This window comes from Uranotaenia lowii, chromosome 1, assembly GCF_029784155.1.
Source record: "Uranotaenia lowii strain MFRU-FL chromosome 1, ASM2978415v1, whole genome shotgun sequence".
Lineage (NCBI taxonomy): Eukaryota > Metazoa > Arthropoda > Insecta > Diptera > Culicidae > Uranotaenia > Uranotaenia lowii.
Window position 1 is genome coordinate 214,246,144 of NC_073691.1, and position 25,881 is coordinate 214,272,024.

At 35.3% G+C, this 25,881-nt stretch overlaps 1 protein-coding gene across 4 annotated transcripts in view; it reads left to right on the top strand.

Annotated features, from left to right (window-relative positions):
* Positions 1-25,881, top strand: part of LOC129747313 (cytochrome P450 306a1) — a 44,652-nt gene that overhangs the window by 10,925 nt on the left and 7,846 nt on the right. For 2 of the 4 annotated variants that reach the window (XM_055741490.1, XM_055741466.1), the window contains exon 2: positions 25,124-25,433. In XM_055741490.1, coding sequence (XP_055597465.1) covers positions 25,124-25,433 — 310 coding nt within the window. Of the gene's footprint in view, positions 1-20,074; positions 20,293-25,123; positions 25,434-25,881 lie in introns of those variants that run through there. The other 2 variants (XM_055741483.1, XM_055741475.1) reach the window with 2 other exon arrangements.

Below are 25,881 nucleotides of genomic sequence, written 5' to 3' on the forward strand. Positions count from 1 at the left end.
CAATTTTGACAATTTTGACAATTTTGACAATTTTGACAATTTTGACAATTTTGACAATTTTGACAATTTTGACAATTTGACAATTTTGACAATTTTGACAATTTTGACAATTTTGACAATTTTGACAATTTTGACAATTTTGACAATTTTGACAATTTTGACAATTTTGACAATTTTGACAATTTTGACAATTTTGACAATTTTGACAATTTTGACAATTTTGACAATTTGACAATTTTGACAATTTTGACAATTTTGACAATTTTGACAATTTTGACAATTTTGACAATTTTGACAATTTTGACAATTTTGACAATTTTGACAATTTTGACAATTTTGACAATTTTGACAATTTTGACAATTTTGACAATTTTGACAATTTTGACAATTTTGACAATTTTGACAATTTTGACAATTTTGACAATTTTGACAATTTTGACAATTTTGACAATTTTGACAATTTGACAATTTTGACAATTTTGACAATTTGACAATTTTGACAATTTTGACAATTTTGACAATTTTGACAATTTTGACAATTTTGACAATTTTGACAATTTTTGACAATTTTGACAATTTTGACAATTTTGACAATTTTGACAATTTTGACAATTTTGACAATTTTGACAATTTTGACAATTTTGACAATTTTGACAATTTTGACAATTTTGACAATTTTGACAATTTTGACAATTTTGACAATTTTGACAATTTTGACAATTTTGACAATTTTGACAATTTTGACAATTTTGACATTTTGACAATTTTGACAATTTTGACAATTTTGACAATTTTGACAATTTTGACAATTTTGACAATTTTGACAATTTTGACAATTTTGACAATTTTGACAATTTTGACAATTTTGACAATTTTGACAATTTTGACAATTTTGACAATTTTGACAATTTTGACAATTTGACAATTTTGACAATTTTGACAATTTTGACAATTTTGACAATTTTGACAATTTTGACAATTTTGACAATTTTGACAATTTTTGACAATTTTGACAATTTTGACAATTTTGACAATTTTGACAATTTTGACAATTTTGACAATTTTGACAATTTTGACAATTTTGACAATTTGACATTTTGACAATTTTGACAATTTTGACAATTTTGACAGTTTTGACAATTTTGACAATTTTGACAATTTTGACAATTTTGACAATTTTGACAATTTTGACAATTTTGACAATTTTGACAATTTTGACAATTTTGACAATTTGACAATGTTGACAATTTTGACAATTTTGACAATTTTGACAATTTTGACAATTTTTGTCATTTGACAATTTTGACAATTTTGACAATTTTGACAATTTTGACAATTTTGACAATTTTGACAATTTTGACAATTTTGACAATTTTGACAATTTTGACAATTTGACAATTTTGACAATTTTGACAATTTGACAATTTTGACAATTTTGACAATTTTGACAATTTTGACAAATTTTGACAATTTTGACAATTTTGACAATTTTGACAATTTGACAATTTTGACAATTTTGACAATTTTGACAATTTTGACAATTTTGACAATTTTGACAATTTTGACAATTTTGACAATTTTGACAATTTTGACAATTTTGACAATTTGACAATTTTGACAATTTTGACAATTTTGACAATTTTGACAATTTTGACAATTTTGACAATTTTGACAATTTTGACAATTTTGACAATTTTGACAATTTTGACAATTTTGACAATTTGACAATTTTGACAATTTTGACAATTTGACAATTTTGACAATTTTGACAATTTTGACAATTTTGACAATTTTGACAATTTTGACAATTTTGACAATTTTGACAATTTTGACAATTTTGACAATTTTGACAATTTTGACAATTTTGACAATTTTGACAATTTTGACAATTTTGACAATTTTGACAATTTTGACAATTTGACAATTTTGACAATTTTGACAATTTTGACAATTTTGACAATTTTGACAATTTTGACAATTTTGACAATTTTGTCAATTTTGACAATTTTGACAATTTTGACAATTTTGACAATTTTGACAATTTTGACAATTTGACAATTTGACAATTTTGACAATTTTGACAATTTTGACAATTTTGACAATTTTGACAATTTGACAATTTTGACAATTTTTGACAATTTTGACAATTTTGACAATTTTGACAATTTGACAATTTTGACAATTTTGACAATTTTGACAATTTTGACAATTTTGACAATTTTGACAATTTTGACAATTTTGACAATTTTGACAATTTTGACAATTTTGACAATTTTGACAATTTTGACAATTTTGACAATTTGACAATTTTGACAATTTTGACAATTTTGACAATTTTGACAATTTTGACAATTTTGACAATTTTGACAATTTTGACAATTTTGACAATTTTGACAATTTTGACAATTTTGACAATTTTGACAATTTTGACAATTTTGACAATTTTGACAATTTTGACAATTTTGGCAATTTTGACAATTTTGACAATTTTGACAATTTTGACAATTTTGACAATTTTGACAATTTTGACAATTTTGACAATTTGACAATTTTGACAATTTTGACAATTTTTACATTTTTTAACAATTTTTACAATTTTTACAATTTTTACAATTTCTCTAATTTTTACAATTTTTACAATTTTTACAATTTTTTACAATTTTTACAATTTTTACAATTTTTACAATTTTTACAATTTTTACAATTTTTACAATTTTTACAATTTTTACAATTTTTACAATTTTGACAATTTTGACAATTTTGACAATTTTTACTATTTTTACAATTTTTACAATTTTTACAATTTTTACAATTTTTACAATTTTTACAATTTTTACAATTTTGACAATTTTGACAATTTTTACAATTTTTACAATTTTTACAATTTTTACAATTTTTACAATTTTTACAATTTTTACAATTTTTACAATTTTTACAATTTTTACAATTTTTACAATTTTCACAATTTTTACAATTTTTACAATTTTTACAATTTTTACAATTTTGACAATTTTGACAATTTTGACAATTTTGACAATTTTGACAATTTTGACAATTTTGACAATTTTGACAATTTTGACAATTTTGACAATTTTGACAATTTTGACAATTTTGACAATTTTGACAATTTTGACAATTTTGACAATTTTGACAATTTTGACAATTTTGACAATTTTGATAATTTTGACAATTTTGACAATTTTGACAATTTTGACAATTTTGACAATTTTGACAATTTGACAATTTTGACAATTTTGACAATTTTGACAATTTTGACAATTTTGACAATTTTGACAATTTTGACAATTTTGACAATTTTGACAATTTTGACATTTTGACAATTTTGACAATTTTGACAATTTTGACAATTTTGACAATTTTGACAATTTTGACAATTTTGACAATTTTGACAATTTTGACAATTTTGACAATTTTGACAATTTTGACATTTTTGACATTTTTGACAATTTTGACGATTTCGACAATTTTGACAATTTTGACAATTTTGACAATTTTGACAATTTTGACAATTTTGACAATTTTGACAATTTTGACAATTTTGACAATTTTGACAATTTTGACAATTTTGACAATTTTGACAATTTTGACAATTTGACAATTTTGACAATTTTGACAATTTTGACAATTTTGACAATTTTGACAATTTTGACAATTTTGACAATTTTGACAATTTTGGCAATTTTGACAATTTTGACAATTTTGACAATTTTGACAATTTTTACAATTTTGACAATTTTGACAATTTTGACAATTTTGACAATTTTTACAATTTTTACAATTTTTACAATTTTTACAATTTTTACAATTTTTACAATTTTTACAATTTTTACAATTTTTTACAATTTTTACAATTTTTACAATTTTTACAATTTTTACAATTTTTACAATTTTTACAATTTTTACAATTTTTACAATTTTTACAATTTTTACAATTTTTACAATTTTTACAATTTTTACAATTTTTACAATTTTTACAATTTTTACAATTTTGACGATTTTGACAATTTTGAGAAGCACGACTAAACTATTTAACCGTTGTAGAACTAGACTGGGTTGATCCATGCTTGAACAAAAGATCAGTATGTGATACAGAGACATACACCGTCTTAGCAGATTTGGGCTTTATAGACTGAATGATATACGTGGACAACTTAAGATTAACATTTAACACCTAGTTTCGATGCTTCTTGAAATATCTCCTTTTGCGTATTTTCAACACCTGTCATTTTCTTCTTATCTTCTTCTGTCTATCTATTATGTCCTTACTAAAAGAATAAATAAATTTAATGATCAAGCCGTAAAAATTAAATAAACAAAATATAATCGATACAAATTTTGAGTTTTAGGGGCGTTTAAACAGCAACCGGAAGGGAAAGGGTGGTAGACATTTTCAAGCATGTTAATCTATCATATTCTCTAACAGTAACTGTGGCTTGAAAAGCAACATTTTCGTTGCAACCGGGACCGTCAACCAGGCAATTTACGTAAAAGAATGTTTTCAAATGCGTTTGCTGCATTTCCTAAAGAAACATGACTTGATTGTACTGTATTGGCTGGATTTAGCATTCTGCATTATGGAAAAATGGCCATCGAGTGGTATGCCGCTAACAACATTTAGGTTATACCCATGGATTGCAGTATTTTTTCAATTGAATTTATATAATTCGTTCCCATATTAGTTGACCGATTATAAAAAAGTGAAGTGAACTATTTAGGAGCCCCCAGTCGATTGATACTTTTTTATTCAATTTGTAAATGTAAAGAAAAATTATTATTATTAAGCTTATTTGAACATTGTAATCTCTAGGTTTAAGTTATTATATATATGTAGCCTACACTGTTTGGCGGAATAAATAAATAAATGAACAGTGTAATGGAAATATATATACCAGTAAAATATAATTGTCGCTATAAAACTTCGAAATTTTACTTCCTAGCATACGTGTATGCCGTAAGATTTTTGTTATCATCATTGAAATGGTAATGAACCATATGCTTTGGAGACGGTCGCTTACCCGATGGCATCGCACCACTTTTTTTTCTCATGCAAATCGCTCGCTTCCCTATACGGTTAAAGACCCCTCACTTTGGGTGGCAGTTGCTGCTATTCTCGAAAGAAAATTGCGGTGACCTACTCTTGGCGGACAGTGAAGGCTTAAGTATGCATGTGGAAAACCTGGTCCCTGGAAATGCGATTCTTATTCAATTGTCCCCCCGCCCCCTCTCTGCCTACTTTCCTCCTACTGAGGCTCCCATCAAAATCCCCCTTCGTCGCTTAACCAAATGAATCGGATCCCATTGCGCTTTCGTAACATCTTCCTGTTCGAATGTTTCAGAATGTTTCGCTCCCACCATCCGAGAAATGGCCACGCAAGGGTCGTATATTGCCGCATCACGACCGACAGTTTCCATCCTCCCGTGGAGAGTAATCTGGGTTACGGCACCAACAGCAAAACAGCAACCCCATCATCCGTTCCCAGATCCAGCAATGGTTATCTACCGTGACAGGAATATGGGCTCTCCAGCACAGCAGCGACAAGAAGATTAAGCCAGCAGGAAGAAACAATAGTCACCCACGGAAAAAGCATTTTATGTTTCGAACCCTGCGTCTGGGCCCTTGCTTCCTTCCTCCTTCATCTGGCTCTCGTTCGTTGTGGTTCGAGTTTCAGCTCCATCACATTCCGTGTCGTAATCGTGCCCAAATTGACCTCAAAAAGCGTTATGTTTGAGCCTACAGACCCCCATTCCAACTTCTCCTGCGCTCTGGGACCCATAACCTACCCCATCCTTATCCCATTGCAGCCCACCATCGCATCATCCAGACGAGTTGGCATGACGCAAACATCGCCTTCCATACTTAAGTCCCAAACCCTCTTACGGCACCTCATGAACGGGGCCGAAGACAGGAAGTGGCGCGGAGGGCCTTGGAATAAAGGGGTGGGGGTAGTGGGGGAAACCTTACCAAACGAGCTCCAATCGCGGTGTCCCCATTTCTGCCAGATCTCTTCCAGATGGGACCCGGGAAGAGACCCTCGCGCGAGATCACGAACATTAGCGTACGATCGGAACGGTGCGAACGGAACGAACCGGATGGGTGGCTGGCTGACTGGCGAGGTGGCTGAACGCGACTCGTTTGGCATCAGTGACCCAGTGAGCGATCTGTTGGGTTGCTCGTTCTTGGTAGGGTGGTGCTTTTTTATGATTTTAGGTAAGATATTTCGATCCGATCGTGGGGCCATGATTTAAAAAAAAATCAATTTGTTATAGAGAAAGATAATTATCATTTCAACTTTTCTCTTACAACTGCAATAAACGTTACATACAAGTATGTATTATTAATGTCTAAGTAATAATTCCACAATTTTTGTGGACGAATCTTACCAAACCTTTGAACAACTTTTCTTCCAAATATGTATTGTGTTGAATAATTCTATACTGAATCAAAGCAATCGAACGACTTTCTTTGATTCAACCACGGTGGTTGAATTAAAGAGAATCATTCGATTGCTTTGATTCAGCAACTTTTCTTTATATTCCTGATGGACCATCACGTTTGAAAAATAATCCATCTTAACCTCTTCGAGCAAGTTCACTGGTGATGTGAAAAAGTGGTAGTAATTTTGACACTTATGATACATTGTGTAAACTTTACCATGCAAAAACATTTTCAAGATCTTCAATTTAGTTCGGCTTCAGTTTTTTTACAATACGTGTTGTATTTTCGTTTGCTGTGATGCAAAACAGCTGTATCGCATACGGCTTAAGGAAAAACAGTGCTCTAAAAAAAATGCAATGCCCAAAGATCTTGGAAACATTTTTGCATGATAAATTTTCAAAATGTTCTGCAAGTGTCAAAATTTCTATCACTGTTTCCAAACACGAGTGAACTTACTCAAATGTATTTGAAATAAACGTACAACAACAACAGCCTCTAGCGTTTTGTGTCTTTAATCTTTAATTCTAGAAATCTATAATAACACCCAATTTGGCAAGATTTTTGGAAGTATGCCACCTGCAAACGTAAGACATAGTTAGTTACGGAGAATATATCATATAAAAAAACGCCGAAACCCTCGATGAGGCTTCGGAATTGTTTGCCGAATATTCCCACTGTATTTACAGAGTAAACGATACAGTTTCAGAGCTAGAATTTCAAACCGCGACAGAAGTCATTCCTGAGCTGAGAATATCGATCATGGATGTTCGACGAAAAATTTTTCAGCTTGATGAATCCAAAGGTAGTGGACCTAAAGGAATTCCAAATTCGTTTCTTAAAAATTGCGTTGACGCTTTGGTAGAGCCATTATTAAAGCTCTTCTCAACTTCAATTCGTAGAGTTCAGTTTCCGAAAACTTTTTTTGCCAAAAATTTTTTGTGCCATTCCATAAAAATGGTTCAAAACTGCCCGCTGATAATAATCGTGGAATAGCAATTCTGTCCGGCATATCCAAAATGTTCGAAAGCAATATTTATAACCAAATGTATACATGGTAAGAAGAAAAAATGCGATCAATGGTTACGAACTTAGCAGAATTACTCTCTCAAACTTCACACTGGGTGATGCAGGGATTACAAGTCGATGCTACATATATCCCGAAATATCAAAGGCTTTTGAGGCGATTTACATAAATGCTGTCAGTGCTGTGTAAAAATGGGATCACCGAAATTTGTCTTCAGTGAATTCGTTCGTATCTGAAAGAAAGCGTCAAATTTGTGAAGGTAAGGAATGCGAGATCCAGGGTATTCTCGGTCAAAAGAGGCGTTCCACAAGGGAGTCTTTGGGACCCCTTCTTTTCGTCCTTGTTATTAACGAGTGTCCCGGAATTCTGCGTGACGTATTTGTGTTGATCAACGCTCTTAAACTGTTCCTCCATGTGCAGCACCTTAATGAAATGCGCTCTATAGATTTTCAGAGTAATACAGTAGTTATCTGGAAGTCAGTAATATTGTGCACGGATATTGCTTCGAGAACAGCTGTACCATAGCTCCTGATAGATTTGAAAGTCAAGTTAGACAAAGAATCCAGTTTTTCGAAACATATTGAACAAGTTGTAGCTGTAGACACTATCGAACTACGTCTTTACTACTTGGTCTCTTACGGGAACTGGCGTCCGTTGGTTTTTTCTCCTGCACGCTCAAATTAGAATACCATCAGTGGTAGCAAATACACGCTCTTAATAAATTGTTCAAACTGTAATAATATACACCCTACACGATTAACTCTGAACCGTGCAGTAGCCAAATCGAATTCTATGTATGAAATGGTAAGCAGGATTTGTAACGAGCTAGACAATCCTTACACTTTTATCTCTTTTTTTGTTGGGCTTATCCGAACGTCAGTATAATGTGGCAGCCGTTCATAATAACAGGATTGATAGGGTTCATAAAAGATTTCTGAGATACGCCTTAAGGAACTTGGAACTGCGGAAATAGGAACGGATTTCCTTTTCTCGGTGTCTATTTCTGGCGGCGGCTGGGTTTTCCAGGAATACGAAGACACAGGCCAATGTTGCGGAGGACAAAGCAGCTATTTCGGACCATTCCACAACAATTCATTTCTAACGATGGATTCTGGAGTCAAACCACGCGGGATTCCGTTTTTAGTGTCCCACGAATTGGGTCCCAAACGGCTATCGAATTTTGAGTGAGCAGCAAACAATTTTGGTCATCAATCGACCAGCGATGGCGGAGCAGAACAATAGGCCGAAACGAAACGAACTTTCATTAGCAGAAAAACACGATCGTTGCGCGCAATTAGGTTTTCAAAGTGATTTTTTATTGAAGCATACATGTCACTTATATACTAGTATTGGAATTCACTTATCATTTTTTCGTCATGTTTTTTTCTCACTCTTAAATCTATGGTGTGAGTGTGCAGTGTTGGCAATTCAATGTTTTGTGTTGTGTGTTGTGTGAAATTATGTTGGGTAAAATTCATGTTTGTGTGTAGATAATATTTACAAAGATTTTCTTTGCTTATAGCTATTTCACTAAACATTTTCGGAATATGATAAATTTTTCGTTTCTCCGTATTTGTAATTCATTGAAGTGTCGATGTCTACTCGTTACGATGTGACTGCGTCGGAACATGCCGTCCCCCTTGAAATGTCCATTTCAACAGCATCTCGATTGGAAGGAACGGCCATCGATTACGATGTTCACGATGCGTACTGCGAAATAGACCGGAAGTGCGGATGGAGCCTGAAAAGATCAATTGTGGGAGATGGTTGGGGAGTGCAGCTCGGAGCGGAAGGCTGGCGCTCGGATTCCGTGACTGTGGAGGATTCGGAGGCTTCACAATGTGGGAGCGGGCACATTTTGCGGATTGAGCAACTGCGGATTTGGTTTCCATCACAAAGCACGTCTTCAACTCTGCCACCCGCATCGTCGCCGAAAATCGTCTTCAGGACTCGAGCGATGGGCCATTTCGTAGGAGGCAAGTTGTTGTCTTCGACCAGAACCATGTCACCGGGTGTTTACCGGGCCATTTTTGGAGACGCTGTAGAGTGGGCAAGTATTCGACGTACCAGCGTTTGGAGAACACGCTTTTGGTCTTGCCAGCGGGACAGGTGATTGGAGGGTAGTGAGGTAAGGTTTGGTTCGGGAAGAGCTAGGATTGGACCACCGATTAGGAAATGGCCTGGAGTTAGGGCCTCGAGGTCTGTGGGATCGTTGGAACGGGGAGTAAGCGGCCGGGAGTTGAGGCACGCTTCTATTCGTGCGACCGTAGTGATCATTTCCTCTTGCGTCTGAAGGACATCAAGAGTATATAGGTGATGTTTCACGGACTTGACGCAAACTTTCCACAACCCTCCAAAGGTGGGTGAGCATGGTGGGATGAAATGGAAGGCGATTCCCATTCGGGCTGTTGTTCTGGCAATTTCGGACTGATGCCGTTGCGACAGGAAGAGAACACGAAGTTCTTCCAGCTGGTTCTTGGCGCCGACGAAATTCGTGGCGTTGTCGCAGTAGATTTATGATGGACGTCGTCTCCGGGAGCAGAACCGTTTCAGCGCTGCGATTAAAGCGTTGGATGTGAGACTCATTACCAGTTCGAGTTAGGCGGCCTTGGTAACCATGCAAACGAAGACGCAAATATAGGATTTGATTGGGCCCTGTTTGCGAGGAGGTTTCAAGTACACTGGACCCATGAAATCAACTCCGGCACTGGTGAATGGAAGCGATGGTGTAACGCGTACAGCAGGAAGATGTGCCATAAATTGCTGAGCGAATCTCGGTTTGTTGCGGAAACAGACGATGCATTGGTGGACTGTATTACGGGCTTTATTTGGACCATCTATTGGCCAGTAACGACGACGAAATGCTGCCAATAGAAGCGAAGGTCCTGCGTGAAGCGTTTCTTCATGGGCGTCGAAGAAAATTAGATCCGTGATGAAATGTTTCTTCGGAATGAGAAACGGATATTTTCGGTCGAATGGAATTGGAGCGTTTTTGAGGCGACCTCCCACACAAATCAACTGTTCATTTTGGTCCATGAACGGGCAAAGTTTAAGCAACGGAGATTTCTGCAAAACGGTCAAGCCTGCCCGTAAACGTTTGTGATCTTCAGCGAACTCTTCGAGCTGCACGCATTGCTGAAGTGACAGCTTTGCCGAACGAATCTCGGAAGGTACCAGTAATCCCACGGTGCGTGCATGTTCCAATAACTTACAGTTATTCATGAAACGCTTGCAAAGGGCGATGATTCGAAATAGGCGGTAGTAGCTATCAAATTAGCCCAACGTTTCTCGAGTCCAGGACTCTTGGTGAGTGCAAACTGCATTGGGTCATGAATTAGCTGATACACAAGGTACAACCAATAATCAAGCCCAACACAAGATATCAAAATGGTGTCAAGTAAATGTAATATAAGAGCACTTGTATAGGTGGTCCAAACAGCCGGCTTAGACCCAAATTACGACCCAAGCAACGCATCCGTGTTCCATTATACCAGTATCAACTCAAATTTTTTAGAACTGGTATAAGGATTGCTCCAAAATTGATGAGTTTTGGATCCAATTTGACGCAGACCTATTAATATTCGTCATAAAAGCAAGTTCACTGGTGTTGGGAAACAGTGGTAGAAATTTTGTCACTTTTTGCGCATTTTGAAAATTTTGCCATGTAAAAACATTTTCAAGATCTGCGACCTTCAAGTTTTTTAACAACACGTGTTGTAGTTTCACATGCTGTGATGTAAAAGTAGCAATATTTCTATCACAAACGGCTGAAATAGAAACAGTACTGTAAAAAAATACAACACCCAAAGATCTTAAAATCATTTTTGCATGGAAAAATTTTCAAAATGTAAAAATTTCTACCACTTTTTCCCAACACCAGTGAACTTGCTCTAATGAAGCTATCGATGATGACGAATAACGGCAACACACGTATTGTTGGTAAACGTAACCATAGTGAATGCCAATGTGTGTAAATATATGAATATTATTTTAGACCGAACTGTATCTTAAAGACTCGTTTTTCTACTGGAAATGAAAAGTCCCAGATAATGAAAATAAAATGAAAATGGTACAAATTGATAAATTTCTTAATTGAAGTGAATAAATATGAATTGATAGGATTGGAATACATCGCGTTTTATTCATTCAACCTTGGAAAATACCGTAATGATGTCTGATGGCTGTGTTAGCATAAAAAAGTATAATGAAGTTATTCTAGTTTCTACCGAAGACTTTTCTTGTCTTCAATTGTCCACAGATGGAGTGTTCATCGTGAAATATATGTTCGGCAGATATGGTGATGAAAAAAACATACGGATTGAGATTTTTGACGAACTTTTAATGAAAAATTATTAAGCAGAAGTCCAAGATTAGCTGCAATTTTTGTGAATCTCTCTACCCCTTTTTTACGGTCGCCATCAGAACGACCACTATTCTAATATTAAGTATATTTTTGTATTTTTTTTTTCATTTTCACCGTCATTTTGAGTGAAAAAAATGTACCAGAATTTGCATGATTAAGTTGTTAATCGATTTGGTACACTCTCTAACATACTTTAGGTTTAATTTTTATCAGTTATTTCATCGTTGATAACCTATCTTTAAAGATTGCTGTAGCAGCACTTTAGGCAGTGGAAAGAAAAGACTTGTTAACTATTTGCCCCTATCATTACTTTTTTTACTACTGAAATAAATTTTGTTCCAGCTAATCAGCATAACCTGACCTGCTTATTTTGTGAGGAAAATTGAAATTTGGCAAAGGCATCGAGAAAAAAAAACCTCTGCTACCCCTTAATAGCTGAACCAAACCGCGACCCAATCTCGGAACAGTCGTGTGAATGTGTGTTTGTATGCGTGCGTGCGACTCAAATCCGGTCATTGAACTTTTTGTTGACATAAATTTTTGTGTAAAGCTCTTGGGTTCTTTCTCTGGTGTCACTCGACTCGTACTCTCCGCGCATATCGTAGGCATAGTATGTACTCATGTGCCTGTATATGGAAGCTCTGCGCTGTTCTGCATTCGAGATTGGTCCACTAACTATACTACCTATACCCAGAGCTGAGTTGAACTGCTATTTGGCCTACAGTGTGTTGAGTAGAGAGCCTGCTGACTTGACTTAACTTACCAAATGGATGACGAGAAAGGCGTCGTCGTCGTCGTAGTCTTTCACTCGATAGGGTAAAAATCTCATGTATACGCGTCGTCGCCGTTTTTTCCTCAACATTTCGCGAGGTGGGCGGGTATTTGCCTTTGAAGAGAAGAATTGAGGAAGGATAAGTAGTGACGGGGGAGGGACAGAAGAGAACGCGAGACCTACATATGGCTTTGGCAGTTCTTTTTTCGTGCCTCTACATACTACTCAGTGCTCAACATGGAGAGTGCTGCGGTTCACCGATGTCCTAGTCAGATTTCGACAAATGCCGAGTTGTAGAACTGGAAAGACGTGATGTGAATCAAATTTGGCCTACCGTCATTCCCAGCTGTCATTTTAATGTTGTTGTTTTTTTCTAGCTAGAGAGGATCGCCAATCAGCAGGTGTTGGATTGCGGGGAAATTGGGGGATGGACAGGCGGCGATCGAAACTTGCGGTACCTACTCAGCTGATCTTAAGGAACCTGTTCGGATTTCATCTGTTGACGAGTGCGGTCATTTCTCGGCCCATTCAAAAAGATTTGATAACTAAACTGCTTATTACAACCAAAAGAGTTTTCTTCACTTTTTTTATAACCGGTCAACTAGTATCGGGTCGAATTAAAGAATGGTTTAAGTCAAGAATTCATAAATTTTAGGTAAACTGTTAAATGTTAAATTTTATGATCGGAATCGGAATTTCACATGGAAAATATTTGGTCCTAACGAGGTCCTAAATTTTGTCCAGATACCAAAATAACAATGCCTGGGATTGACAGCACATCCACAATTGACAAAACCGAAAAGCAATTTAAAATACGATAAAACTTGTAAAATTTTTGATGGATGGATCACAGTATAATATTACACTAAAATATGAAAAAAAAAAACTAAGCTTTAACGCTGACAAGCTGACGAAACATTGCTTGATTCGAACATTTTCATTATTCACTATTTCACGAAAAAATTGCTTCTTAATATCCAAGCAACGCCTACTCCTAAATTCCAAATGACAAAAATGACAAAAATGACAAAAATTAGTTCCTCTCGTACTTCGCTCGTGAACGGACGCGTATTTCGGTAGTTGCGTTGTCGTAAAATACGAAGTGAAGTTTATGATAATCGCTTTCACAGAAAACACTGGAATGTGATTGAAGAGCTGATAAAACGGTTTAAATTGGGGTTTGAAAAAGTATTCAGTTAGTGAGGATATAAAATGCCCTAAAATTATGTGAAAAATGAAAATTTAAAAAAGTGATGATGGCGTTTTTGCAGCGTTTTTGGTAGCAATGGTGGGGGCATGGGAATTGTGAAGAGTGCAATTCTCAGCTGATATGGCAACTGGAAGAGAGAATTTATGAGCATTGATTTAACCTTCCCATGCCGTTCGCAAAATATCCGTTTCGGGGAAATTTGAGTTGTAGTTTGATTTCGTTCTCCTGACTGTAAATGTTAACCGATTTTGATGATATTATATTCATTGTGTAGGTAATTTGTTCTTATTACTCAAATTTTAAAATAAAGTCGATATGTATTACCAAGTTATCAGAAACTGGTTCAGAAAGTAAAAAGTCCGAAAAATCAATTTTATTTTTAAAATGCTCATAACTTTTGACAGCTTTACTGTATTTAAGTGTTTCATTGATGTTTGAAATCGTCAAGAATCCATCTTTCCGACAGTGTATATATATGTTGGGGTCCAATGAAAGTTTTGACCGCTATCTCAGATCTTCCGGTAGAAAAAAAATCTAACTTAAAAAAACGATATCCAACTTTTGCTTTGCTTAGCTGTATTTCATTTCCCAATGAACCGATTTTCAAAACTCAAATTTCAATTTTTTGACGTTAATTTGATCATTATTTTCATAGAACATACTTGGTCAGTCAAATTCCAAGTTCTTCAGTATATTGGAATGAAGATAAGAGATTTTAAATGTGCGCTTCGGGTCATATTGACCCGAACGGCATGGGAAGGTTAATATTTTGAGGAATTTAAATGAAAGTTTCTCAAGAAAAATTAGTATAGCTGGTGTAATTAGGGCAACGAAATAAGAAAGAGGAGCGGTGTTCGAAAATCTCGAGCAGTTTTGAATTTTCGCGCAGCTTGCTGTGTTGTGACAAAAATATACGTGTCTGGTGGTTTAAAAGTGTCTGAAGCAAGCAATTCGAGGCATGACTTGATTTTGAAGTGAAAGTGATTGTGATTATAAGGAATTGGAGATTCTTATATTTAAAATGTCTCCGAAATTAAGCCAATTATGATCATCATTTATTCCATCCATTTCTTGCTGCGCGTCCGGAGACACTTGATGGTGGAAAATTAAAAACAAAAACATAAGGCAAAGGCAGCACCTGTTTCTGCAGGTCGGTTTCTTTTTCAATATGTGGCACACTAATAGCCTACTATGACGTTGCGTAGAAAATAAATTAGAAGAGCAATATTCAATCGTCTATAAAGAAATTAATTATGCGCTTGGATAAGACGGTAATGTCCGCTTTTCGATTGTCGGTCGGTCGATCGATCGTCGATTGTCGGCTCAAATGATGTTTCACGCGGCGCAAATAAGCCCAATTTGTGGAAAAAAGTGTAAGAAAAATAAATCAGTGAGTTTGGTGGGAGTGTGCTAATACTCGAAGTATTAAGAAGCTAATCCAGGGTTGAATGTTCGCTGAAGAAGAAATGAGAATTGGATGGCGAAGTGTTGACTTCATGTAGGAGCTGTTACCCATAGCAGATTATTAAAAGCATACGGAAAATGTAGGAAAACGATGCCTAAAACTTGGTGAGATTGTTCTTTTTGTTTCATTATATGATTTTTGTTTCGATTATAAAATAAGAACGTTCAATCAGGTGCCAGCTGGCCAGGTATATACACGGATGCCGGAATACCTGTTGTAAATGTATAACATTGAACATGTTATACATTTATGTAAGCTTTATTCGGACGAACAATTCAAACAGATACACAACCAGTTCAAAATGTATAACATGTTCAATGTTATACATTTTGAACTGGTTGTGTATCTGTTTGAATTGTTCGTCGAATAAAGCTTACATAAACACTATACACACACTACATATCAGATCACACGAAGCCATGGGTGCCTAGTATGGAGTTAATAGGTACTTAAATAATGCATTGTGAATCCATACTTTGGTCAAACTGCGGTGAATCCGTGCACCCATGGTGGATTATCAACATACAGTTGCGTTCAAAAAGAATGAAATCGCATGAAGCTGCGCACCCACTTCCAACTTTGACAAGCTGCCATTTTCTCTCTCGGTTTATATTTTTCCATGAAATTTCATACAATCTAGTTCAACTATCCAACTAACACTCCACAAAATTTGAAGTCTTTTCAATGACGGGAAACAAAGATACAGCTTTTCCCGAAAAAAAGGGAAATTTGGAATTGCTTCACTAAATTTGCTGTATCTTTGACAATTTTCATCGAAAAATCTTGAAATTTGGCCTAAAGATGTAAAAATGTTTGATCTAATATCAAACCAAGTTTCGTCAAAATCGATGAACGTGATCAAAAATGGTGCCGGATTGAAAATGAGGTTCATTATCGCCCAGCAGACGATTTCATTCTTTTTTGGACGGATGTTTGTATGGAAAACATCGTAATCCATGTATTCTTGTTTTTTTTCTTTCACAAAACCAAAAGTTATCACAAAGAATGTTGTAAATTGCTAAAAACTTCATTCGTACTTTGTTTCGAAAGAGAAAATGTTTCAACAGGGTTCAAAATGAGAAAACAGAGTTTCAGAAATGATCAGCTAATTATACTGATAAAAAAATTTGATCCACAATTGAAGCGAATATTCTATTCGCTCTTTTGTTATAATACCAGCTCTGTTGGACAATTTCAATTTCTAAACAAAGCAAGGATGAAGTTCCTATCAATTACAACATTCTTTGTAATAAATGTTGGTTTTGTGGAAGAAAAAAACCAAGAATACATTGATTACAATGTTTTCCATACAAACATCCGTCCAAAAAAGAATGAAATCGTCTGCTAGGCCATAATGAACCTCATCTTCAACCCGGCACCATTTTTGATCACGTTCATCGATTTTGACGAAACTTGACCTGATATTAGATCAAACATTTTTACATCTTTAAGCCAAATTTCAAGATTTTTTGATAAAAATTGTCAAAGATACAACAAATTTAGTGAAGCAATTCCAAATTTCCCCTTTTTACGGGAAAAGCTGTATCTTTGTTTCTCGTCATTGAAAAGACTTCAAATTTTGTGGAGTGTTAGATGGATAGTTGAACTAGATTGTGTGAAATTTCATGAAAAAATATAAACAGAGAGAGAAATGACAGCTTGTCAAAGTTGGAAGTGGGTGCGCAGCTTCATACGATTTCATTCTTTTTTGAACGCAACTTTACATACAAAATGACAAAAATGACAAAAATGACAAAAATGACAAAAATGACAAAAATGACAAAAATGACAAAAATGACAAAAATGACAAAAACGACAAAAATGACAAAAAATGACAAAAATGACAAAATGACAAAAATGACAAAAATGACAAAAATGACAAAAACGACAAAAATGACAAAAATGACAAAAATGACAAATATGACAAAAATGACAAAAATGACAAAAATGACAAAAATGACAAAAATGACAAAAATGACAAAAATGACAAAAATGACAAAAATGACAAAAATGACAAAAATGACAAAAATGACAAAAATGACAAAAATGACAAAAATGACAAAAATGACAAAAATGACAAAAATGACAAAAATGACAAAAATGACAAAAATGACAAAAATGACAAAAATGACAAAAATGACAAAAATGACAAAAATGACAAAATGACAAAAATGACAAAAAATGACAAAAATGACAAAAATGACAAAAATGACAAAAATGACAAAAATGACAAAAATGACAAAAATGACAAAAATGACAAAAATGACAAAAATGACAAAAATGACAAAAATGACAAAAATGACAAAAATGACAAAAATGACAAAAATGACAAAAATGACAAAAATGACAAAAAGGACAAAAATGACAAAAATGACAAAAATGACAAAAATGACAAAAATGACAAAAATGACAAAAATGACAAAAATGACAAAAATGACAAAAATGACAAAAATGACAAAATGACAAAAATGACAAAAATGACAAAATGACAAAAATGACAAAAATGACAAAAATGACAAAAATGACAAAATGACAAAAATGACAAAAATGACAAAAATGACAAAAATGACAAAAATGACAAAAATGACAAAAATGACAAAAATGACAAAAATGACAAAAAGGACAAAAATGACAAAAATGACAAAAATGACAAAAATGACAAAAATGACAAAAATGACAAAAATGACAAAAATGACAAAAATGACAAAAATGACAAAAATGACAAAAATGACAAAAATGACAAAAATGACAAAAATGACAAAAATGACAAAAATGACAAAAATGACAAAAATGACGAAAATGACAAAAATGACAAAAATGACAAAAATGACAAAAATGACAAAAATGACAAAAATGACAAAAATGACAAAAATTACAAAAATGACAAAAATGACAAAAATGACAAAAATGACAAAAATGACAAAAATGACAGAAATGACAAAAATGACAAAAATGACAAAAATGACAAAAATGACAAAAATGACAAAAATGACAAAAATGACATAAATGACATAAATTACCAAAACTACAAAAATGTCAGAGCTGTCAGAAATGACAAAAATGACAACAATGTCTACTGTTTAGACAAAATTAGTCGTATTTAAACTAAATTCGGAAGTACGACTTAATCGTTTTATTCGAAGATAGTCGGTCTTATTCTACAGTTGCAAGAATGTGGGTGTTTGCTTCGGCAAAGCAATTTTTTCGTTGCGTAGAGTTTCAGTGCTTTTCATGTGAATTCAGTTTTTGATGTTAATTTAAAATGAAAGCTAGAATTAAATTTTGTTCAATTTTGACATAACTTCACCCTTCATTTTTTTATCATTTTTATTTATTTTATTTTATAAATCTTTATTTGTCATTATAAAGGATCCTGTTGTTTTAGAAGTAACTGAAAAATTATCATAAGTTTTTTAATAGGAAACAATATTACTCCATTTCTGTTAAAGTGGCCTCGAACGGCTACCATATTCGATGAATGAAAATTCTGTTGAACTCAACATCCTGGAATCCAGCTGCCTAAGGCCCATAATTCCACTTAGAATTGATATATCATTAAGCTGAATTGTGTTTCCGAAAGCAGACGATGCACTCAAAAAAAAACTTATCCACAATCGCCAATCAACCATTGACCTTTTCATTCTGGCCATCCTGCTTCACAGCATGCGAAACTCGTCGCCATGTGATCTACATACGCAAAAAAACTCCATCCACGAGACCCCAAGATGCAACGGCAGCATCCAAAGATGCATATGCTTCGCGCGCAGCCCATCCATTGATTGTCTCCCCCATTCTTGCACTCTGTTTGAGCAAGCACAAGAATCGGGAAGCTGCAGCAGTCGAGCCGTTTTTTTCAGCACCACATTATAAGAAGGCATCATTTGTGGCAACAACGCAACGTCGCAACGGTCGCACGGTAACGAACTCTTAATCCACAATCCTTTGGTGGCTAGGCAGCCGGTCAAGAGTCTTCTCGCGATTTGTTTGCGGCACCCCGAATGGCCATCGAACTTTCAGAGCAAAAGCCCGCCACTTCCCGGTGGTTCCTGTCAATGTTCGCTCTTCGGAGGCAATAAACTTCTTGGAGTAATGATCTTTCTGGCTGGCTGGCGGCATGCATCGGGCTCTTACTTTTTTTTTGCTTTTTCGTTTGTCTTATTCCGTCTGGCAACGCCGAAATGCGGTCTTCGAAAAACTAAAAGATTTTTGAACCCAAAAGAAAAAGAAAAAAGTGGGGACTGCGTTATTTGGTTGCAACAATACCATGTTATTACGTACCTCCTTGGAAGTGATGATGTTACTAATATCCATGCTTGAAACCCACTGATTAGAACATTCAATATCATTTTTTGACGTATCTTTTATAGTTTTTGATGATTTAGTAATGATGAGTTAACTTTTTTTTTACTTACTTTCATCACAACTACCTTCTTGACAGGATCTAAACTTTTCATTTCACTTTATCAATAAAATCTCTACTTTATCGCGTTTAATTAAAAGCATTTGGTTAACTTCATAAAAGAAAAACAAAGGTAACTCAATCAAACCGAGAGGACCCACTCGTCTAGCCATGGCCAACGTGTTCAAGCGAGCACTAACATGAACTCATTGAGCTGGACAAAAGTAAAAAGAAAAAAAAAACATCAGAACGCGATCTTATAGGAATAACTAATTCGAAAGCCGGCCTCGCAGGAACTCATCATCGTCATCGGGGCTTGTTTCAATCAGATTCGAACACCACACAAATCAAGCGCAAGGAGCGCGCTTATTGGAAGCAAACGTCAAATGCGAAAGTGCTCTCGATTCGATCCTTCTGTCTGGCTTGCTCTCTCGTGCGTTTGGCTGGAATATTGTGATCAAAATATTTGAAATTGTAATTCCAAAACATTGACTTGTGATGAATTCGGTGGCTTTCTGAGAACAGACAGTCAGTACAGTGCGATTGGAAGTAGTGAACTAAGCTGTATTTTGCAGTTAGTGGGAATCAACGAAACGGGGTAAGTAAGACTACGTTTTTGTTAGCGAAGTGGATCAAATTAAGTGTTGTTAGGTTAAAGTGGAAGTGGATAACAGAACAAAGGCAGTCAAAAGCTAAGATAAACAAGCAACTTTTCAAAAAGGCGAACACGTGGAGACATCGAAATAAAGCTGAGAAATATGTGATATACAGTACTGGGCAAAATACAGTACACATCAAAACAAATTTTAATACCCTTGTATCTTTTGAAATATAGGGTTAGGCTGAATCGATTTGGTTTTTTTTTAATTTCTCAAACCCTGGAGTCAGCTTCTTTTTGTTTCAAAACTTATTAAAGTGTTTGCAGAATTTTTAAGTAACGTTTACATGAGTAAATTTGATTTTTTGGATTGTATGGGAAAATTGAATAATTTGTACTGGAAAATCAACATCATTACTGTTTCTTTTGTGGAACCTAGCCCGTTCATTGGTATGCCAATTTAAATATTCTTTCAACGGAAATTTATCGCTAAACAACTTCATCGAAAACCGTAACTTCGTATCTTGTAAGGTAAGAAAGTTATGTGCTGTTTAATACATTCAATTGACATCACTAATGAGTGCCTAGCAAGGTATTGCTAGGTATGACCATTTCTCATGCAATACTTTTGCAGGGTTTGAGAAATAAAAAAAAGGCCCAGAATTTCGCCAGTAGTTGATGTTAGTAGTGATATCAGATCATTATTTCTCTGCTCAAAAAATTGGTTTTCATTAGTTATGCACTATTAGAGCGTGAATCAGTGCGATTAGATGATAAAAATGATGTATTCCATGGATAGACGTGATCAGACCCGAAAGACCTCTGAGATTTTAGGGTCATCATCATTTAAGTATCATCATCATCTTGGATAAACGTGAACATAGTTTAAAACCGTCAAGGGGTTTTTAAGTGTAGGATGATGATGGTCGGAAATACGTTTTAAGTGAAACAAGAGCACGAAACTCATAAACAAAACTTAGTTGACACAACATAAAGAATGCAAGCCCGTGTGACTACAAAAAACATCTTGCAACGAACAATGAACAAGAACTCTCGGATGGAAATCGGCAGAAACCTTCGCGACGAGAAGGGAAACCTCGGAACATGGATCTGCAGATTTCTAAATTTCATAGGCAGTACCCGCGTGCTACCATCGTAGCGCTGCAGGAGGTATGTTGGAAGAGCACCCCGGCTTCATCCAATCGAAAGGTCACACAAGTACACTTGGATTTAACCGTACCAAACGCAATCACAGATCGACCACATTTTGATAGACAGCCGACACTTTTCGGACATCATCGACGTCAGATCCTGTCGAGGCGCCAAAATCGAGTCAGTCCACTATCTGGTGATGGTGAAGATGTGCACAAAACTTTCCGTAGTGAACATTCGATACCGACGACCACTTCGGTTAAATATAGCACGACTGAAGCAAGGTCTGACTGAGGTCGCGGTAGACTACGCGCAATCGCTCGAAGAAGCACTTCCGACAGAGGGCAAGCTTGACGAAGCCCCTCTCGAGGACTGTTGGGATAAGATCAAGACAGCCCTCAACAGTGTTCCGGAGAACGTCATCGAGCATGTGGAACGAACTTGATTAAACATCTGGTTCGACGAGGAGTGTGGGAGGGTGATGGACGAAGAGAACGCCGCGTGGACGGCAGTAGTGCAAAAAAGCACCCGTTGAATTGTGGGAAATTTTCAACGTGTCCAAATTTTCCAGGAGAAAAAGCGCCGCCCGGAGGAAGAAGAGCTCCAGGAGCTGGAGCCACTGCATTGTTCCTAAGAAACACGAAAGTTCTATCAGAAACTCAATGCATCCCTAAAAGGCTTCGTGCCGCAAGCCGAATTGTATCGGGATAAGGAAGGAACCATCCCGACGGATAACCATGAGGTGATCAAAAGGTGGAAGCACACCCACTCCCAACGATGAGCAAAAATGCGGCTTGGAAGAATGGCATCGTAGTTGAACTTATTAAATTGGGCCCGGACAAGTTGGCCGACTTCTTAAACCTGGTGATGACCCTGATCTGGGGCACAGAACGGCTACCAGAGGAGTGGAGGGAATAATATGCCCCATTTACAAGAAGGACGACAAAATAAACTATGAGAACTACCGAGCGATCACTGTCCTCAAAAGTGTTGTCCCGAATCCTACTCCGCCACCTAACGCCACAGGCAAATAGATTCTTGGAAGGACGGCTTCATGGAGGGACGGTCAACGACGGACCAGATCTTCAAACACGGCAAACCCTCAAAAAATGCCGTGAACGCCAAGTCCCAACGCACCCTCTATACCTACATCGACTTCAAAGACGCATACGATACGATCGATCGTGACAAGCTATGGAAAATCATGGAGGTGAACGACTTTTCCGAGAATCTGATCAGACTAATCAGATCTCGGGGGAATTGTCGAGTTCATTCGAACCGCACAGGGGGCTTCGATGAGGCGATGGTCTACCCTGCAAGATGTTCAACGTGGCGCTAGAAGGTGTTATTGGAAGAGCGGCGGGAGCAATGCGGGGCTTATTGGAGTTTGCATTCGCACTATGGAAAAAGGGGGTCAAGTTGATACAGTGTATATACTGAACTTAAAGCCGCCGATGATCGAATTGACCACCGTTTGCTCCTAGCAAAACTTCAATATCTCGGTGAAGGCCTCGGTCTTTGGTTCGAATCATTCCTGATTAATAGTTCTCTTACTGGTCAGCTGGGCAATGAAGAGTCTTTCGTGTTCCACAATAACTGTGGAGAGCCCCAAGGAAGCAATATCGCACCGCTTCTGTTCTGCATTTATTTCAATGACGTCACAAATGCTCTTACTTCGGGCTACAGAATGCTTAACGCTGATGACCTGAAAATTTATCGAAAGATTGAAAACTTTAGCGATTGCTTGGAGTTGCAGCATATGTTGAGCAAATTCGTGAAGTTGTGCGACCTGAACTGCTTAACAGTCATGTGGAGAAATGTAACGTCATCAGCTTTAAACCAAAGAAGATTCCGGAGATTTGGATTTACACACTCAAAGGTTCCGCACTTGAACGAGTTTCCGTTATAAAGACGCTAAGACTAAGACTAAGAGTTAGCTAAGACGAACCGAAATTTAGGTTTTATTCTGCGAACTACCAGACAATTTACTAACTTACGCTGCCTACGGACTTTTTAGTCACGCCAACAGAGTTGACAAAATCGGATCCGTTCAATCGAAGTTTACTCGCCCAGTATAACGGCTTGTCCTTAGCTGATTCCGGAACAATCTGAGTCTTATACGCAACGACACTCTTGGTTGGAACTGGATACCCTTGCTGATCAACGAGCGTTCACATGAAAGCGGCGTTCGTTGGAAAAATGCTGCTCGAAAGCATTGATGCACAATAATGCAGATTTTCCTTTTTACTTTTTGTAATTTTTGTAATTTTTGCAATTTTTGTCATTTTTGTCATTTTTGTCATTTTTGTCATTTTTGTCATTTTTGTCATTTTTGTCATTTTTGTCATTTTTGTCATTTTTGTCATTTTTGTCATTTTTGTCATTTTTGTCATTTTTGTCATTTTTGTCATTTTTGTCATTTTTGTCATTTTTGTCATTTTTGTCATTTTTATCATTTTTGTCATTTTTTGTCATTTTTGTAATTTTTGTAATTTTTGTAATTTTTGTCATTTTTGTCATTTTTGTCATTTTTGTCATTTTGTCATTTTTGTCATTTTTGTCATTTTTGTCATTTTTGTCATTTTTGTCATTTTTGTCATTTTTGTCATTTTTGTCATTTTTGTCATTTTTGTCATTTTTGTCATTTTTGTCATTTTTGTCATTTTTGTCATTTTTGTCATTTTTGTCATTTTTGTCATTTTTGTCATTTTTGTCATTTTTGTCATTTTTGTCATTTTTGTCATTTTTGTCATTTTTGTCATTTTTGTCATTTTTGTCATTTTTGTCATTTTTGTCATTTTTGTCATTTTTGTCATTTTTGTCATTTTTGTCATTTTTGTCATTTTTGTCATTTTTGTCATTTTTGTCATTTTTGTCATTTTTGTCATTTTTGTCATTTTTGTCATTTTTGTCATTTTTGTCATTTTTGTCATTTTTGTCATTTTTGTCATTTTTGTCATTTTTGTCATTTTTGTCATTTTTGTCATTTTTGTCATTTTTGTCATTTTGTCATTTTTGTCATTTTTGTCATTTTGTCATTTTTGTCATTTTTGTCATTTTTGTCATTTTTGTCATTTTTGTCATTTTTGTCATTTTTGTCATTTTTGTCATTTTTGTCATTTTTGTCATTTTTGTCATTTTTGTCATTTTTGTCATTTTTGTCATTTTTGTCATTTTTGTCATTTTTGTCATTTTTGTCATTTTTGTCATTTTTGTCATTTTTGTCATTTTTGTCATTTTTGTCATTTTTGTCATTTTTGTCATTTTTGTCATTTTTGTCATTTTTGTCATTTTTGTCATTTTTGTCATTTTTGTCATTTTTGTCATTTTTGTCATTTTTGTCATTTTTGTCATTTTTGTCATTTTTGTCATTTTTGTCATTTTTGTCATTTTGTCATTTTTGTCATTTTTGTCATTTTTGTCATTTTTGTCATTTTTGTCATTTTTGTCATTTTTGTCATTTTTGTCATTTTTGTCATTTTTGTCATTTTTGTCATTTTTGTCATTTTTGTCATTTTTGTCATTTTTGTCATTTTTGTCATTTTTGTCATTTTTGTCATTTTTGTCATTTTTGTCATTTTTGTCATTTTGTCATTTTTGTCATTTTTGTCAATTTTGTCATTTTTGTCATTTTTGTCTTTTAACCTTCACATTCAACAACTTTTTCGTTGTACTTCCCACAGATGTACTTAATTCTGGCAGCTCTAGCACTAGTGACCTACTTTTTGTGGATCCTTTTGGATGGCCGTAACCAACCTCCGGGACCCTGGGGGCTCCCTCTTGTAGGGTACCTACCTTTCATCGATCCCGCCAAACCGTACGAAACCATGACCAAACTGGCACAACGGTATGGACCTATTTTCCGGCTCTCTATGGGCCAAGTAAATGCAGTGGTTCTCAGCGATCCAGGCCTCATCCGGGACGCCTTAAAGCGAGAAGAGTTTACCGGACGGGCACCACTCTTCATAACCCATGGCATTATGGGTGGTCACGGTAAGCTAGTTTTGTTTTTCTACAAGAGAAGAATTGTTAAACACTTTTGTCAATGATGTAGACATTTATGAGTTTATCGGAAAACATAGAAGAGAAATCGATAAATGTGTAGCGTTTGTGGTTTGTGACCTGGATTTGCAAATATGGAAAAAATATTTGATGTGAAATTCAAAAGTTAAAAAAAAACAAAACCGATGTATGTCTCAATCCCCCATATGAATCACAACATTACGCGCAGAAAACTTGTGCATCTAAGAAGGCTATACAAAATCAAATACCCTGTGGGTAGATAAAAGCCAAAATTCTGATTCACGAACAACAAGCATTCAAGGCCAACTGGGTTCGGGTGATTCATTCACCTATTTCGAAAAGCTACACGCAACCATGGGAACGCTCCCGAAAATCAGGCCAAAATATGTTCAGCGTTTCCGGTGCCAGTTATGTTGTT